The 14,984-nt window shown below is 39.1% G+C and overlaps 1 protein-coding gene across 4 annotated transcripts in view; it reads left to right on the top strand.

Annotated features, from left to right (window-relative positions):
* The first annotated feature begins 3,360 nt into the window (after window positions 1-3,360).
* Window positions 3,361-14,984, top strand: part of opa1 (OPA1 mitochondrial dynamin like GTPase) — a 35,457-nt gene continuing 23,833 nt past the window's right edge. The window contains exons 1-19 of one of the 4 annotated variants that reach the window (XM_085381890.1): window positions 3,361-3,530; window positions 4,073-4,397; window positions 4,501-4,597; window positions 4,723-4,830; window positions 5,935-5,988; window positions 7,441-7,523; window positions 9,159-9,302; window positions 10,608-10,661; window positions 10,750-10,854; window positions 11,138-11,224; window positions 11,597-11,710; window positions 11,936-12,016; window positions 12,121-12,195; window positions 12,284-12,355; window positions 12,587-12,686; window positions 12,791-12,921; window positions 13,332-13,404; window positions 13,984-14,056; window positions 14,144-14,259. In XM_085381890.1, coding sequence (XP_085238016.1) covers window positions 3,502-3,530; window positions 4,073-4,397; window positions 4,501-4,597; window positions 4,723-4,830; window positions 5,935-5,988; window positions 7,441-7,523; window positions 9,159-9,302; window positions 10,608-10,661; window positions 10,750-10,854; window positions 11,138-11,224; window positions 11,597-11,710; window positions 11,936-12,016; window positions 12,121-12,195; window positions 12,284-12,355; window positions 12,587-12,686; window positions 12,791-12,921; window positions 13,332-13,404; window positions 13,984-14,056; window positions 14,144-14,259 — 1,921 coding nt within the window. In that variant the 5' untranslated portion in view covers window positions 3,361-3,501. The remainder of the gene's footprint in view (window positions 3,531-4,072; window positions 4,398-4,500; window positions 4,598-4,722; window positions 4,831-5,934; window positions 5,989-7,440; window positions 7,524-9,158; window positions 9,303-10,607; window positions 10,662-10,749; window positions 10,855-11,137; window positions 11,225-11,596; window positions 11,711-11,935; window positions 12,017-12,120; window positions 12,196-12,283; window positions 12,356-12,586; window positions 12,687-12,790; window positions 12,922-13,331; window positions 13,405-13,983; window positions 14,057-14,143; window positions 14,260-14,984) is intronic. The other 3 variants (XM_085381891.1, XM_085381892.1, XM_085381893.1) reach the window with 3 other exon arrangements.

Genomic DNA, 14,984 nt, shown 5'->3' with positions numbered 1-14,984 from the left:
GCATCTTGTGAATGTAATGACTAAAGAAGGAAGTCATCTAGGATGGTCAAACTTATACTATAGGTGCATGCTCTAGTAGCCTCCGGGGCACCTGTTGTTGTCAATTGACATTACATAAATAACATTGAATTATATTGAACTATAGAGACATTTAAAAATCGAAAAAACACAGTATAAAAAGAAGAAATAATGGCAGCTTTATTTCCTAAACATATGTAGTGCACATTGTTATGGTTATCCCTAAAAACCCCGACACAGATGACGAGGGTGTCATTTGAAAAGAGATATTATTATTATTATTATTTTTTTTTTTAACTTTATTTAACAAACAATGAGTATACAACATACGAACAGATGAAGTATACAAAACAACAGAACATTAACACAAAAAGCCAAGGGAAAAGAAAAAGGTAACAATTATAAGGATACGCGCAAAAATTCACATACATATATTGTTTTGAGAGCCTTTTTGTTGGTGCAGTCTGATATTGATTGTATGTACATTTCCACATCCTTAAAATAATGACAGAAATATGGTGTTTTGTTAGTAAACATTTATCATACTTCTTGGGGAACTTAAAGAAACAGAATAAAACATTTTCCCATCGTAAAGAAAACTCCCTTAAAATATGGACAATAACAAAGCTGCTAAATTCTTCCAGAATCTCTGTGTAAAAGAACAGTACCAAAAAAGATGTCTCACAGTTTCTGGATGATCCCCACAGAAAGTACAATTAGTATTAATTTCCCTTTTAAATTTTACCATGTAGTGACTGGCTGGATAACATTTATGTAGAATTTTAAATGAGACTTCTTTCACCTTATTTACAATCAAATATTTATGGGGGACCATCCAGACTGTCTTCCACTTGATATCTGGAACATATCGGTTCCAATAAGATATTATATATGGGAGAGAGACGATATCTTCTTGGAATAAACGACGTATTTTCTTATTACTGTTACCAAGTTCCTGTGAAAAGCAGATTTTTCCTATTGGTGACTCAGCTGGATCAGGGAGAGTGACTGAGGTAGAGATTGAGCTGTCAGTGTTTTTATATAACATTAAAGTCCCTGAGGGTATGGCACCAAGCACCATTGAGAATTCCTGAACACTGATTGGAAAATTATATAGTGCAATAAAGTCGTTGTAAGTAAGTAGTTGTCCCTCTTTATTAACCAGCTGAGCCACCAATAGGATCCCATTTTGGACCCAAGTTTCCAGGAAAAGTGATTTATTTTTATATAAAATATCTCTGTTGTTCCAGATAAGGTATTTGTGAGGTGAGAAGTTGTGTTTATAAATGAGGGTCCACGCTAAGAAGAAGAAGAAGAAGAGACTGAACAGGGTGATCCGAAGGGCCAGCTCTGTTCTAGGATGCCCTCTGGACCCAGTGGAGGTGGTGAGTGACAGGAGAACGGCGGCTAAGCTGTCATCCCTGTTGGACAACGTCTCCCACCCCATGCAGCAGACTGTGACAGCACTGAGCAGCTCCTTCAGTGGGAGACTGCGGCACCCACGGTGTGGAACGGAGAGATTTCGCAGGTCTTTCCTCCCCACTGCTGTCAGACTCCACAACAAAGACTTTAACTGATCAAGCACACACATCCACACATGTGCAATAACACTAAGTGCAATAATCTTTTCTGGCATCGTTGTATTTTTACTCAGTTGTATATAGCATTCGTATTCTATTTTTATCTTATTGTATATTTTTATTCTATTTTATTCTACTGTATATAGTATTTTATTTTATTCTATTCTGTACAGTTGTGTACTGTATTTATTCTTATTGTATTCTAATTTTTGCGTCATAACTTTTGCACTGTCCACTTCCTGCTGTGACAAAACAAATTTCCCACGTGTGGGACTAATAAAGGTTATCTTATCTTATCTTATCTTATCTTATCTTAAGAGGACCTGCTTATGGAAGGATGAAAGCTTTACAGGGAGTTTCTCAACATTGTAATTACAATTTAAAGTAAAATTAAAGCCACCAAAACGAGAGAAAATATAATATGGTATAAAGTTCCAGATAGAGGTAGGGTTTTTAAGAAAATGTTTAGCCCAATTAATTTTGAAAGTGTTATTTAAAGTAGAAAAGTCTAAGACGTTAAGCCCACCTGATTCATATTTATTCATCACAACAGTTTTTCTAATATAATGCGTACGGTTTTTCCATATAAAATTAAAGAGCATACGGTCAATATCTTTACTAATTTTCTTATCCAGATGTAAGGAGAGAGCAGCATATGTTAATCGGGATATCCCTTCAGCTTTAGTAATTAACACTCTACCTTTCAAAGACAAGTCCCTTTGCAGCCACTGGTTGAACTTTTTTAGGGTTTTCTGTACAATTGGAGTGAAGTTTGAAGAGCATCTTGATTTTTAGTCTTTGGATATTAACAGTCCCAAGTATGTGACTTCTTATTTAACAGCGATATTACAGATAGTATTTGCAGGGCAGTCTTTAATTGCTAGTAACTCACACTTTTTTAGATTTAGGCATAAACCAGAGGCCTCAGAGAAATCACTAATCACAGTAAGAGCTGGAGGGATTTGGTTTGCATTCTTCGAGAAGAGTGTGGTGTCATCGGCTAACTGGCTGATGACGAGCTCCTTATCAGCTATGGTGATTCCTTGTACAACACTGTTTGAAATATTAGTTGCAAGAATTTGTGTACAAAGTAAAAATAAATATGGTGAAATAGGACATCCTTGGTGAATACCACGTTTCAGGTCAAATCTCGGGGTGGAGCCGTTAATCATTTTAATAGAACCATTGCCATTTGTGTATAAGGTTTTGACAGCTTTACAGAAAAACTTGCCAAAGCCAAATTTTTCCAAAGAGTGGAAAATAAATTGATGTTCAATTGTATCAAAAGCCTTATAAAAATCCAGGAAGAGAATGAAGCTATTGTCAGGTACCAGATCAGAGTAATCAAGTAAATCCAAAACCAGTCTAATGTTATTAGAAATGTGTCTGTTTCTCATAAAGCCTGATTGTGTCTCATCAGTAATTGTTTCCAAGACCTCTTTAATTCTGTTAGCAAGTATTAAAGCCATAATCTTATAGTCATTATTGAGCAGGGAGATGGGTCTCCAATTATCAATAAAGAGTAAGTCTTTGTTTGGTTTTGGAATAAGTGTTATGAGACCTTGAGTAAGAGGAGGGAGGGTGTTATTCTCTATACTTTCTGTAAAAATCTGCAGTAAAAACGGAGCCAGGAGATTAGAAAATGATTTATAAAACTCTGCAGTCAAACCGAAAAGAGATATTATAGCAGAGGTACGTATAGGAACCAATTCCCTACATCGTTTATTTTGTCAGTGCTCTTTAGGCGGTGGAACCACTCACCGGAAGTGGACTGTCATTCCGATTGTGTCCTTGTTAGCCGCCACAACGGGCAAGCAAATGTGTGTTGTTTGGGAAGATGAATTAAACTGTACCTAAATAGTGAATCTGAACGACATCTCCGTGAAGCTGCTTTAACAGCATCATGCTGCGTGTAGGGAGCAGCGCTGCCTGGTGAGTTTGTATTTAATGAAGGTAACAGAAGCCAGGGTTAGCTACGGTGTGAGGAGAGCACATATGAAGCTGCTTCCTCTGACAGCTCAGGACGGCCGACCTGGTTCTGTGTAGATGACAGCAGCCCCATGTCATAGTAAGAAAGATAAAGGACACATATTATAGGAGTTATCACGGCTGTCTACGTGTGGAGTGCGTTTGGTTTATGTTGCCGGTGCTACTGCAGCATAAACGTTACCCTAGCATAAACCGGCTAAAAGTCTAGCTCGGTCGCTGAGTGTGTACAGCAGCTGCGTTATTTAAAAACAAAAACGATAGATTGACAGACCCCTGTTAACTGTGTCTGTACACTTAGTTAAGTGATTTATTGTAATAAACTGGGTTGTTTATAACGTTCAATGTCAAACCTGAAAACGTGTGCCATCTGCTTTCCTGCGTGTTGCTGCAGTCTATTGGGGCTACCTTGAACAAAAATGACTGCTTTTGTAACTGTTCTGTGGAAATGAGGTGTCTTTATTTTTTTCATCCACACCTCATCTCAGCGTGGCCTGCAGGAACCTGGTGGCCAACAACATGGGGGTGAGATTTCGGATACCCTTGCAGAAGCTGCACCCTCTCTCCCGTGCTATCCATCACCGTTACTCTGGAAACGGCAACCCTCAGCGCCCTCCTCATCGCACAGCAGCCCGCTATTTCACCTCCATGTCTCGGTTGCCCATGCGGCCGCCGAAGCCTCACCCGGGCTCTGGGGGCCACGGGTACCAGCAGCAGCGCAACTTCTGGGTGGCTCGCCTTGCTGCTCGGTTGCTGAAGCTCAGATATATTCTGCTGGGGAGTGCAGTGGGAGGAGGGTATACAGCTAAGAAGGTCAGTGTGGAGTGTTGTGCTTTGCTTGTCATGTGAGATGCAGGAAAACTGTTAAACATACTGAAGCGGTGATGTTTTTTTGTTTGTTTATGTTTTCTACCAGACCTATGATGAGTGGAAGGAAATGCTGCCTGATTTTAGTGAATACAACTGGGTGATTCCTGATTTTGTTTGGGAACTGAGCGAACAAATAGATCTTGGTAATTTTTTTTTTTTTTTTTACAAACAATAATGATTAAATCCCTCACATTGTTTTCCACCAGCTGTATCATGAGCTGCAGCTCTGTCTTTTCCACCTGACTGTGTTATCCATTTTCACCTGCAGATAAACTGGCCAAAGCTCTACCAGAGATGGAAGAAATAGCCAAACTACTACCCGACTTTGACAAAATTGGGGAGAACTTCACGTTCCTCAAAAGCCTCCTCACCTCTGGTGAGTAAACAAAGCATCAGCATTCACTTAATGCAATTACATATTATTGTAAAAAATAGCATGTGCAGACATCTGAGTGTCAGGATTTAGAATGAAGGTTACAGTAGCTTCACTGAAGCAAACCTGCTTTCCTCTTCTACCTTCTTACCTGTAACATACTCCAAGGGTTGCATTTTTGGTCTCCGACCTCTAAGGGACCTGAGCAGAATGAGCAAGTAGACTTCTGTATCCTGTTACTTGCTGATTTTTCTGCTACACCCTTTCTACCTCTGGTTGTGGTTATTAAATGATTCCTTATTAACTGAACCGTCCAGTAATTGCGATTTTGTTTTATTGCTGACTTTGGTTTCATGGTGTCACCATTTAGATGGGTCCATGTGCAGCATTTATGTGTGGTATTATACCAATATAAATGTATACATGTCTGTTATTTCATGACTTTCATTTAAAAACATTATCTGTACAAACTGATTGTGTAAACTGTATGACGTTTCCTGTGATAAGGAATTTCACTACAGTACAAGTTTGTTCCTGGGAACATGAAAGCTTAGATTTAAATAAAAAGTTAAATGGCCTGTATTTATATAGCGCTTTACTAGTCCCTAAGGACCCCAAAGCGCTTTACATATCCAGTCATCCACCCATTCACACACACATTCACACACTTTGTACTAATGAGCCTCACTGAGTATTGTGTAGGAGGCATTTTGACTGGATGAGGATTTGATCATGTTTTTTGTCATCGTACATCAGCATTAATGTTTAAATAAATACTAAATATTATATTCTGCCTACAAACGATGAAGGATCGGTTATGCTTTCATAATGAAAAGGCACTAATGATAACTGTAACATTTATGGCTTTTTTCAAGATGACGCCCATTTGAGGGTGTTCTTATCAATTTTAACAGTTTTCTATTAATTAGCTAGGTCACTTAAAGCTCTGGCACAGCAGTATCTTTGTATTAATATACATCATCTAGCTAGCTGTGTCCCTGCTTTGACCATCATCCCTTTGCTTCTGTCTTTTATGATTTTTATCTTGTGTTGTTCTTCCTTTCTCCTCCCCCCCTACCCTCCTGTTGTCCTCCACGTTCTTCACAGGTGTGAGTTTGGGTAGTGAAGTCAAAGGAGCTTCTGGTCTGCATCTGTTGTTAGGTGTGTAAACCCAGCTCTCAGTAGTGCTGCCCACTCCCCTCTTTTCTTTCTGTGGCTATCTGACAATTGTCTCGCCACAGCACTGGCATGGTGGCCATGATTTTGGCTCTGAAGGCAGTAGCAGAGCATCTTCCTGGGATATGCAGTTAAATGCTGCTGTCATTGTTCAGACTATTTACCGAGTTCAGTAAGTGTAACTATGAGGGTTAAAAGGTCTAATCTTGGACTAAGCTTTGCTTGAATTGGTAGAAGATTTCTCTACTGCATCTTGAAGTCACCCCAAATTCATAGAAACCTTGAAGTTTACCTTTCCATAGTTAATTTAGAGCATAAATTTTTATTTTTTTATTTTTAAGAAAAATCTACAGAAAGGGTCTGGAGAGCTCATAAATGCAGATCATTGTTTTTACCTGTAGTATCTCCCCTTTTCCGTTTTCCTTTCTTTAAACCGGACTGTCCTCGGCTGTGCTTTGTCCTACTGTGTTGTGTATTCTTTGCCTCCTTTGACTTCCACCCTTTTTTCTCACCAGGGTTTTTTGCTTCTGTCATTCTTTCATCACTAATCGTTGGGGCAGGTTTGTTTTGCTCAAACTTATTGTTATTCAAATGGTTGGAAAATGAACACAAAGCTGATTAAGATGTAAATGAATTCTAATAATCAATCCAAACAATTAGCTGAAATTAATTAAATAACAATAATGTAACCCTTAAATGGGTTAAGATTAATAAAGGTAGTTCATTGCACAACAGTATGTGAAATATTTACCTGAAGGGATTCCCACACAGATGTGACCACGCCTTTGCAAGGAGTCATAATAACAGCAGGGAGTGTCTCTGGCTCTTACTCACGCACTATTAACACTTAATGTACCTGTAATGGCTTCAGGAAAAATATTTGTCCATTGATATAATCAATATACTTATTCCCAATGCTACTACATTTTTCTCTGTACATGTTCATTCTGTTGCTTAGTAGAGTTTTCCTTGTGCATTGTCATAACATGTCTTGAAAACTTAATTTCACCAGTTTTGATTAGGTGCCAAAGGAATATTAGAAAATTAAATGTAAAGATCTTAAAGAAGTCAATTCTTGAATTGCTTTTTGTCCATCTAAAACTGTGTTCCTAACAAGGTATGGAAGTTAATCAGAGTCAAAGACGTCAGCGTCAAACGGATGGAACCATTTACAGTATTTCAGTGCTTCAACATCTAGTCCTAGCTGTGCTAAGTTTTCTGATGATTATCAGACTGTTATACGTTCCTGAATAGCTTGAAAAACTTATGTAGTGCTACATTTTCCAGACATTTGAATTTTAGTCATTCTGCTCTTCTATTTTTCTATCGGGGGTCTTTTAGCCATAGTCACAACTCTCCTAGTTTGAGCTGCATGTAATAATATTTATGTATTTGCATTAGTAATCTTATCCTGGGTTGTTATGTCTCCTCTGATAGAAACTTCAGGTGATCCTCCACTAAATGCCACAGATTCCTCTGCTGCAGTCGCACATGAAGCTGGTGACAAGCAGTACAAAAAGGCAAGTAGATAGAATCTGCTCACACTTCCTAGTTTTTCTTCTCTTTACTCTGACACAGCTTGGTCTCGCTCAGCTCCTGTCTGCTACTTTTCGCTTCAAGGAAAAGAACTATGATCATTTAAATCAAAATGCCCCCCAAGAAACTTAAATGTTAGTTTGTATTACTCGAAAAAATTGTACATTTTTAAATGTAATGTGCTTTGAAGACCTGGCAGCGATTGAGGTCCATAGTCTTTAGCAGTGTACTACTTGGGGTTCGTTTTGATTCAGTGAGTTCTTCTGAATGTGAAATGTGAGTTAAACACAATCTTACCAGCCGATACACAGATATATAAAGGTGTAATAGTGAGAACAAAGTTTGTACAAGAACAGTGTTAATTAAAGATGGTAAATTGCCAAAAAGCTGTCTGTAAGTGCTGCTAGAGTAGTTTGATCTTCATCAAAGTTTTAAACCTGTACCTGCAAACTGTACAGCACCAAATCAAAGTGTTAACTGCAAGTTCTTACACACACTGCTGAACATGTGCGAAGTTTATTGACTGTTGTCTCACGTCGGTGGATAGTTGCTTCTTTTAACTTTATTTCCTTATTTACACAGTTATTTCATTTCTGTTGTCCTTGTGCTGTTTTTTATGTTTTGTACTTTGTATGTATGTTTGTTTTGTTTTCTGTTTCAGCGCATCCATGTCCTATTATTTATTTATCTATTTTTACCTTGTTTGTGTCTGCGTGCGTATGTGTGGTGTATGTGATTGTGTATAAGTGTGCTTGTTTAACAGTCTCTAAAGTTTAAAGGAAAGTGACAGCGACTTGGAGTATTAGGAGGTGCTTTTACAAAACAAAACTTTCCTATTCCCTATTTTTTCTATGATCATGGTCTCCAACATGAACAAAACACCACTTTTTATTATATTATTTGCACATTTCACAGAGTGAAAAAGCAAAAGGATGCACACAATTTGACATACGTCATGGTGGGGACTCTTGAACTATTTTTCCTGCTATTTAGTATGCTTTGTGCTTCACCCTGACCGATATCTCAGTGCCTGCTTCGCTTGGTTAATCATCAACTTCCGACCAGTTGTTTTCAGGTCCATTTAACGTTGTTTTGCAGCACATCTAAACATTTTGGTCAAAACTTGAAACTTGTTTTACAGAAGTTGTGTTATTGAGGAATTATGAACTTCAGGCAAAGTGTTGTTCCACTCATGATGAGCAGATAGCCAAAAATCCTCAGTGGAGCATAATAATGAGCAAATGCAACAGTATCACAGTTGCTGCCACTCGCTGAGAGGCACTGGTTGTCGTATTAGTTGCCTCTTCTGCCTTCAGTCTGACAAAGTTCAGCATCTCTGTGTTTTGGATTTAGGAGAGGCTGACTTTGCTCAGTTACACTGATGATGGTGGCAAGATTAACACAGCCAAAGACTGTGATTCGTTTTAATGACAACCCTTAATTAATACAGTTTAATTTTGACTCAAAAACAAAATAAATCCCAGAGACAAAGACAGACGCCCTCTGCTGTAGCCCTGTGTTGGGTTACTGCAGTGGCCTGTAATGCTGGCCTGCCCCGTGGCCTGCAGATGTTTTTGTTGCGCCTCCTGCCTTTTTCTCACTATGACATACCTCAGCAGGGTCTGCTTGGCGAGCTCATTCTTATTCAGCAGCAGATCCAGCGGCACGAGGAGGAGGTCCGACGGGCCGCTGCAGCCAGTAGTGCACGCCCCCAACCGTCAGAGCCTGCTCCGAACCCCAGCCCCCCTCAACAGTCACGCAAGGTGAAGGTCCAGTCCCGCTTAGATCTGCTCTATCATACAAGAGACTCCTAAAGCTTTATAGCTACAGCACAGATTTAAATCGTTGGACTAAGTAATGTCAGCCAGCGCTACCTTAAAAAAAAAACACTAGAGTAACTTCACACCCAGTGAAAATCAGTGTTTCCTCTCTGAAAGGTTCAAGCCTCTTTACCTCAGCGGTGCTGATGGGCACAATTAAAAGTGTGAAAATAACCACACATGAGTATACTAAACAGTTACTGTAGCGGTGACCTCATAAGATTTTCAGCTGGTGTAAAGTTGGTGTATATATATTTGTTTTTGTTAAACTTGTAGTCCACATAAATTGGCCTGTCAGCAGATTTTATTCCACCCTCTACAGTATTAAAAAGCAGTCGTCTTCTTTGACTGTGTAGTTTGAGTTTGTTTTGCCAGTGTGCTGTTGAAAGGGCTTGCATGGACCACAACAGCTGGGTTTGCTAGAAATGGTGACTATAGCCAGCGTCATTCTCCCACGCAAGTGGCTGGATAATCATCAGCAGTACTGCATTATTGTGCAGAAGCGCTGCATGGAGTGGAGTGAAGCCTGCCGCATGGTGTGAGCTACACTTTTTTTTTAAACTCTCATGAGTGGATCTAACTTTTCTTTATCAATTTACTTCATCAACACGCTTAAGCTCTTTAAGAGCTCCTTAAAGCTCCTTAAAAATAATGAAGCGATCTCTTAGCTTTTCAAAAATCTTTGCTATGTATTGCAAGAATGTAAGTTGAAGAACATTTCTTACCCCTGTTGTGCAGTATAGAAATGGTTTTTAATGAAATAGTTTGGTGTGTCTTTAAATTCCTTTTCTTCTTCTTCTATCATTTGTCCATGTCTGCTGTGCCTCCTGCTTCCTGTCCCACATCTCATTGTTCCAAACATGTTGCATATATATAATATACAAAATAAAATACAGTTTGTCCAATCATTAAAATTAAGCTGTAATGGCAGTGAATTTGTGATTAAGTTCACTCTGTGATTTGTGCCTGTTTGTGAATCATAGTGTGTTGATTGAAGCTGAGCGATGCCAGAATGATAGTATGTGCCTGAAATTTGTGTTCCTCTCTTGCATTAACTTGACTTTCAACTCTCTCCGTAGACAGAATGCACGGATTGAGCCTTTATGATGCTGGTGGGAGTTCAGTTGTTTGAAGGTGTTCTGTGAGAGTCGTGGGGTTAGCTCTTGTATTCAGAAGAGAAAGGAAGCATTAACGTTTGTTGTTGTTGTTTTTTTTTTTTTTTTTCTTTGTCTCTTCTGTGATCTTTAGTCATCTGACAAAGAAAAGATAGACCAGCTCCAAGAAGAGCTGCTGCGCACTCAGGTACAGTAGCTGTGACTTTCTCCTTGCTTAAATGTAAATGTTGAAATGTTTCTGGTTGTTAGTTTTGACACTGCTATTTGTCCATTAGCTAAGATATCAGCGCATGCTGGAGAGACTGGAGAAGGAAAACAAAGAGTTGAGGAAAGTGGTGCTGCAAAAAGATGATAAGGGCATTCACCAAAGGAAAGTGAAGGTGGGTTATGAACATATTAAACACATACAGATTCTCTTTTTCCTGGTCTAGATTTTACTTTAATTGGGATTGCTTTTTCAGATGTGAGCATTGCAGATATCTGGAATATTTTCCAGATAGGTCCCAGAGTGTTGGGCAGTTACATTTTATTATGATTAATATCTGTTAATGATAAAAAAAAGTGTTGCCTTTCATAGATTTAGTTATTCTCCAGCTCTTCTTTGTTGTGACAGCTAATTACTCAAAGACTGATAATTAATTACTGTTCTGTCTCCTTGTGTAGAAATCCCTTATTGATATGTATTCTGAAGTCCTGGATGTCTTGTCGGACTATGATGCCAACTACAACACCCAGGACCACCTACCCAGGGTACATATGAGCTTTATTTGTTGAACATCTGTGTGTTTTTTAAGAAACAACATTTTTGTGTCATTTTTGTGTGTGTTCGTGGGTGTGTGTTAGAATTGATAGCTTGACTCATAAAAATCAACAAACAACTTCCTAAATACCCGAAAGGTTGATTCTGTTAATCAACGAATCAACTTTTTGGGATTTCCTTACGTGGATGATTGAGTGTGCATCAAAACTTTGTAAATATGTTGCCAAACTTGCATTTATTGTTACTGGATCACAGAAGGCCTTCTGTTTCATTTTCCATTATCCCAACGCTGTTTGGTTGAGCTGTTTACCTTTCCCTGTCTCTTTGTGTGGTCTCACCCTCTTCCTAAACTTGTGCTTCAGGTCGTTGTGGTGGGCGATCAGAGTGCTGGAAAGACCAGCGTGCTCGAGATGATAGCACAAGCCAGGATATTTCCCAGGGGCTCAGGAGAGATGATGACACGCTCTCCCGTCAAGGTGTGTGTGGCCAGTGTGGTTCGCGTGTGTGTGAAAGATTTCATATTTATATGGCCCTATTTTAATTGAATATTTTTTCACAACATGGTCAGAAAATGTCATCATAAACAGGTTTACATAAGGAACAACAAAGATGTTTTTGAGTGTTGTCACACAAGCATTCTGGGAAGTTAAACCAACATTGACTCATTTTTTTAAATACATAAAAACTCTTATGTTGTGTAGGTAACATTAAGTGAAGGCCCTCACCACGTGGCCATGTTCAAGGACAGTGGCCGAGAGTTTGACCTAACCAAAGAGGAAGATGTAAGTGACACAGTCTTCAATCCATCCATTTGATAGAAACTACAACTTCAAGCTAGTTGTTTCATTAAAGTATTTATTGTGCTCTTTCTTTCTGTGTCCCACAGCTGGCTGCTCTCAGGCATGAGATTGAGCTGAGGATGAGGAAAAGTGTGAAGGAAGGACAGACAGTCAGCTCTGAGGTTGTACATATACTAACACTCAGATTAAACATAAAGTTTTTTTTCCTGCAGTGTTTCATGAAATGATGTTTTCTATTCTGTATGTTAGACAATATCCTTGAGCGTTAAAGGGCCTGGCATCCAGAGGATGGTACTCGTTGACTTACCGGGTGTAATCAGTGTAAGTCTATATTCTGCGTATAATAATGTTTCAAATTCCTTTGGCTGTATTAGGATTTCATTTGGGTTTTTTTCTATAATTTACCTTATATTGATTTACCAATATGTAATAGATAATTTTTAAAAAATCAAAAATTTATTTGTTTTCCTAAAGTGTAGAAGTTGCTGTTAGAGTCACTATTTCACTTTTTGTGAAAATTGCAGTCTTAAAAAGTTATTTAATGTCTTGTAGACGGTGACTGCGGGCATGGCAACAGACACTAAGGAAACCATCTTCAGCATCAGCAAGGCCTACATGCAAAACCCCAATGCAATCATCCTCTGTATTCAGGGTAAGATATGCATATGTTTCCATTTACAGTAATAAAACCAGCACATATCAAAGTGAGAGAAGAGGTGATCTCTACGTGGACTAACCCTCTTGCTCGTTGTCCAGATGGCAGTGTGGATGCAGAGCGGAGCATTGTAACAGACCTGGTTAGCCAGATGGACCCTCAGGGAAAGAGGACCATCTTTGTCCTGACCAAAGTGGACCTGGCTGAGAAGAACCTGGCCAGCCCAAGCAGAGTAACTAGTCTTTGCCATCTAAGAAAATGTTGTAAAATAGTTACTTTATAGGTAAAAGATATACTATTAACAGCTTCGAAAGCTTTATTTTATTTTAATTTCTTAATGTAGTGGCGAAAATACAGGTCTGCCTAATGATTCTTGACACCTAAAAAAAACATTATCATGACATTGTTGTTCATCGTGTTAAAATGACTTCTTAAAAGTGATCATGTTGATTCGTCATGCAATTATTGCAGTGTGATTAGAGCTATTTGCAACTACACCACAAGAGGGCGCTAAATCCTTACAGTTTAACCAGATTTTCTTGGCAAGTCAGCACCTGGTTTCAGAAAACAGTGTGCACACAACAGAATAGAGAATTTCAGTCATATTTGTCTTTTGGTTTTTTTTGCCATCTTCTTTTTCAGATTCAGCAAATAGTGGAAGGCAAGCTGTTTCCCATGAAAGCCCTGGGCTACTTTGCTGTTGTAACAGGAAAAGGTGACGTCCACTACTGTGAACTCCAGCATGCTACATTTATTTTTGTGTCCCTTAATGATGACTTTTAGGTCAATAATGTCACATTTCCATAGAGAAATTTGTTTTAAAATGTTTTATCTCCACTTTAGCTTAACTAAACAGCAGGTGAAGTAGGTAGCCAGGTAGATGACCCTCCCTGTGTGAGGGAAGCAGAAAGCATTCAGGGATGCCTGCTGTTAAAACAAAGAACATGTGCAGGGAATCACAAGGTGTCTCATTCATCTTTGCCATAAGGAAGTCATTGTTTTCTGTGATGCATTCAGAGAAATGCAGTAATGCAAATGCAGTAATTTTTAAATTGCGAACTGGAGCAGAGCAGCAAGCCTTCCTACATGAGCATGACACGTATTCTACTAAATGAAGGCTACATTTAGTACAAGCTTGCTCTCAAATAAAGGCCTTCTGCCTTTGGGCTAAATAAAAGACTCGGCCACTATTTGATAGAAATACATTATGTAACACACAGCATTGCATAGAATAGTCGCTAATTTATGTTAAATTATTTGCTCATACTTTTTATTGCTAATTGCTTGTGTCCAGGAAGCAGTGCTGAAAGCATAGACTCCATCAAAGACTATGAAGAGGACTTCTTTCAGAACTCTAGGTTACTCAGGCAAGTTATACCATCTAATATGCAGCTTCTAAAAGTTCATCAAATAAGTAATTCCAGAGTTGAGAAATAATTTGTGTGCACAACTAGGGACGGCATGCTGAAAGCTCACCAGGTGACTACAAAGAACTTGAGTCTGGCCGTCGCTGACTGCTTCTGGAAGATGGTGCGGGAGTCTGTAGAGCAACAAGCTGATGTCTTCAAAGGTATGACAGCACCTTCAGCATTTAATTTTATCCTATAAAGAACCAATTGATTCATATAGATTGGTTGTTTGCAATGAAACATTTATATGGTCAGATCTGTTTGCAGTGATGTGCATGTTAATAATGTGAATAGGCATGTTAGGATTAACAGTAAAAGGAGTAGCTGATCTTACTCTTTTCAGTCTCCCTATATTGGCTTTCCTCAGCCACTCTGCCATACTTTTCCACCCCCTCTGTCTTGACTTCCAACTACAATTAGTCTAGACAGTCTCAAGCTCATTGCTAACAGCATAAGAGATTTATGGCCATGAGACTTCACATCCCATAGGTCCATTGTGTTGAGCATCGATCCATATCCCATCAAATCACATGCAGCCAGCTTCCATCCTCCATTCTTGGCACCACCACATCTCCACAAACCAGCAATTAGCCTAATCTCCACTGTGGATAGGGAGCTGTGGAAAGGGGCAAGAAGCTCAGTGTGCTAGTGTGTCTCTGTGTGCATACGCGAGAGGTAAAACTCTGACTTTTGATAAAATTGTGTGATTGGCCCCATCTTCCCTCCTCCCCAGAGACCAGTTAGGGAGAGTAAGTGTGCAAAACCCTCATCCCCTGTTATTAGAGAATAAACACCATCTGGTGACTGAAGGCTGCCGTCATATCATGCTATGTGAGAAAAGGCCAGGCTCTCTCTGTATAGGCTCATTGCTTGATGATGATCGAGA

The sequence above is a fragment of the Rhamphochromis longiceps genome, linkage group LG15 (genome assembly GCF_057381845.1).
Source record: "Rhamphochromis longiceps isolate RC_006_pf linkage group LG15, R_longiceps_female_GT1.1, whole genome shotgun sequence".
Classification (NCBI taxonomy): Eukaryota; Metazoa; Chordata; class Actinopteri; order Cichliformes; family Cichlidae; genus Rhamphochromis; species Rhamphochromis longiceps.
Note: the sequence above shows the minus strand (reverse complement) of the source record. Positions and strands in the feature narration are given on the sequence as shown.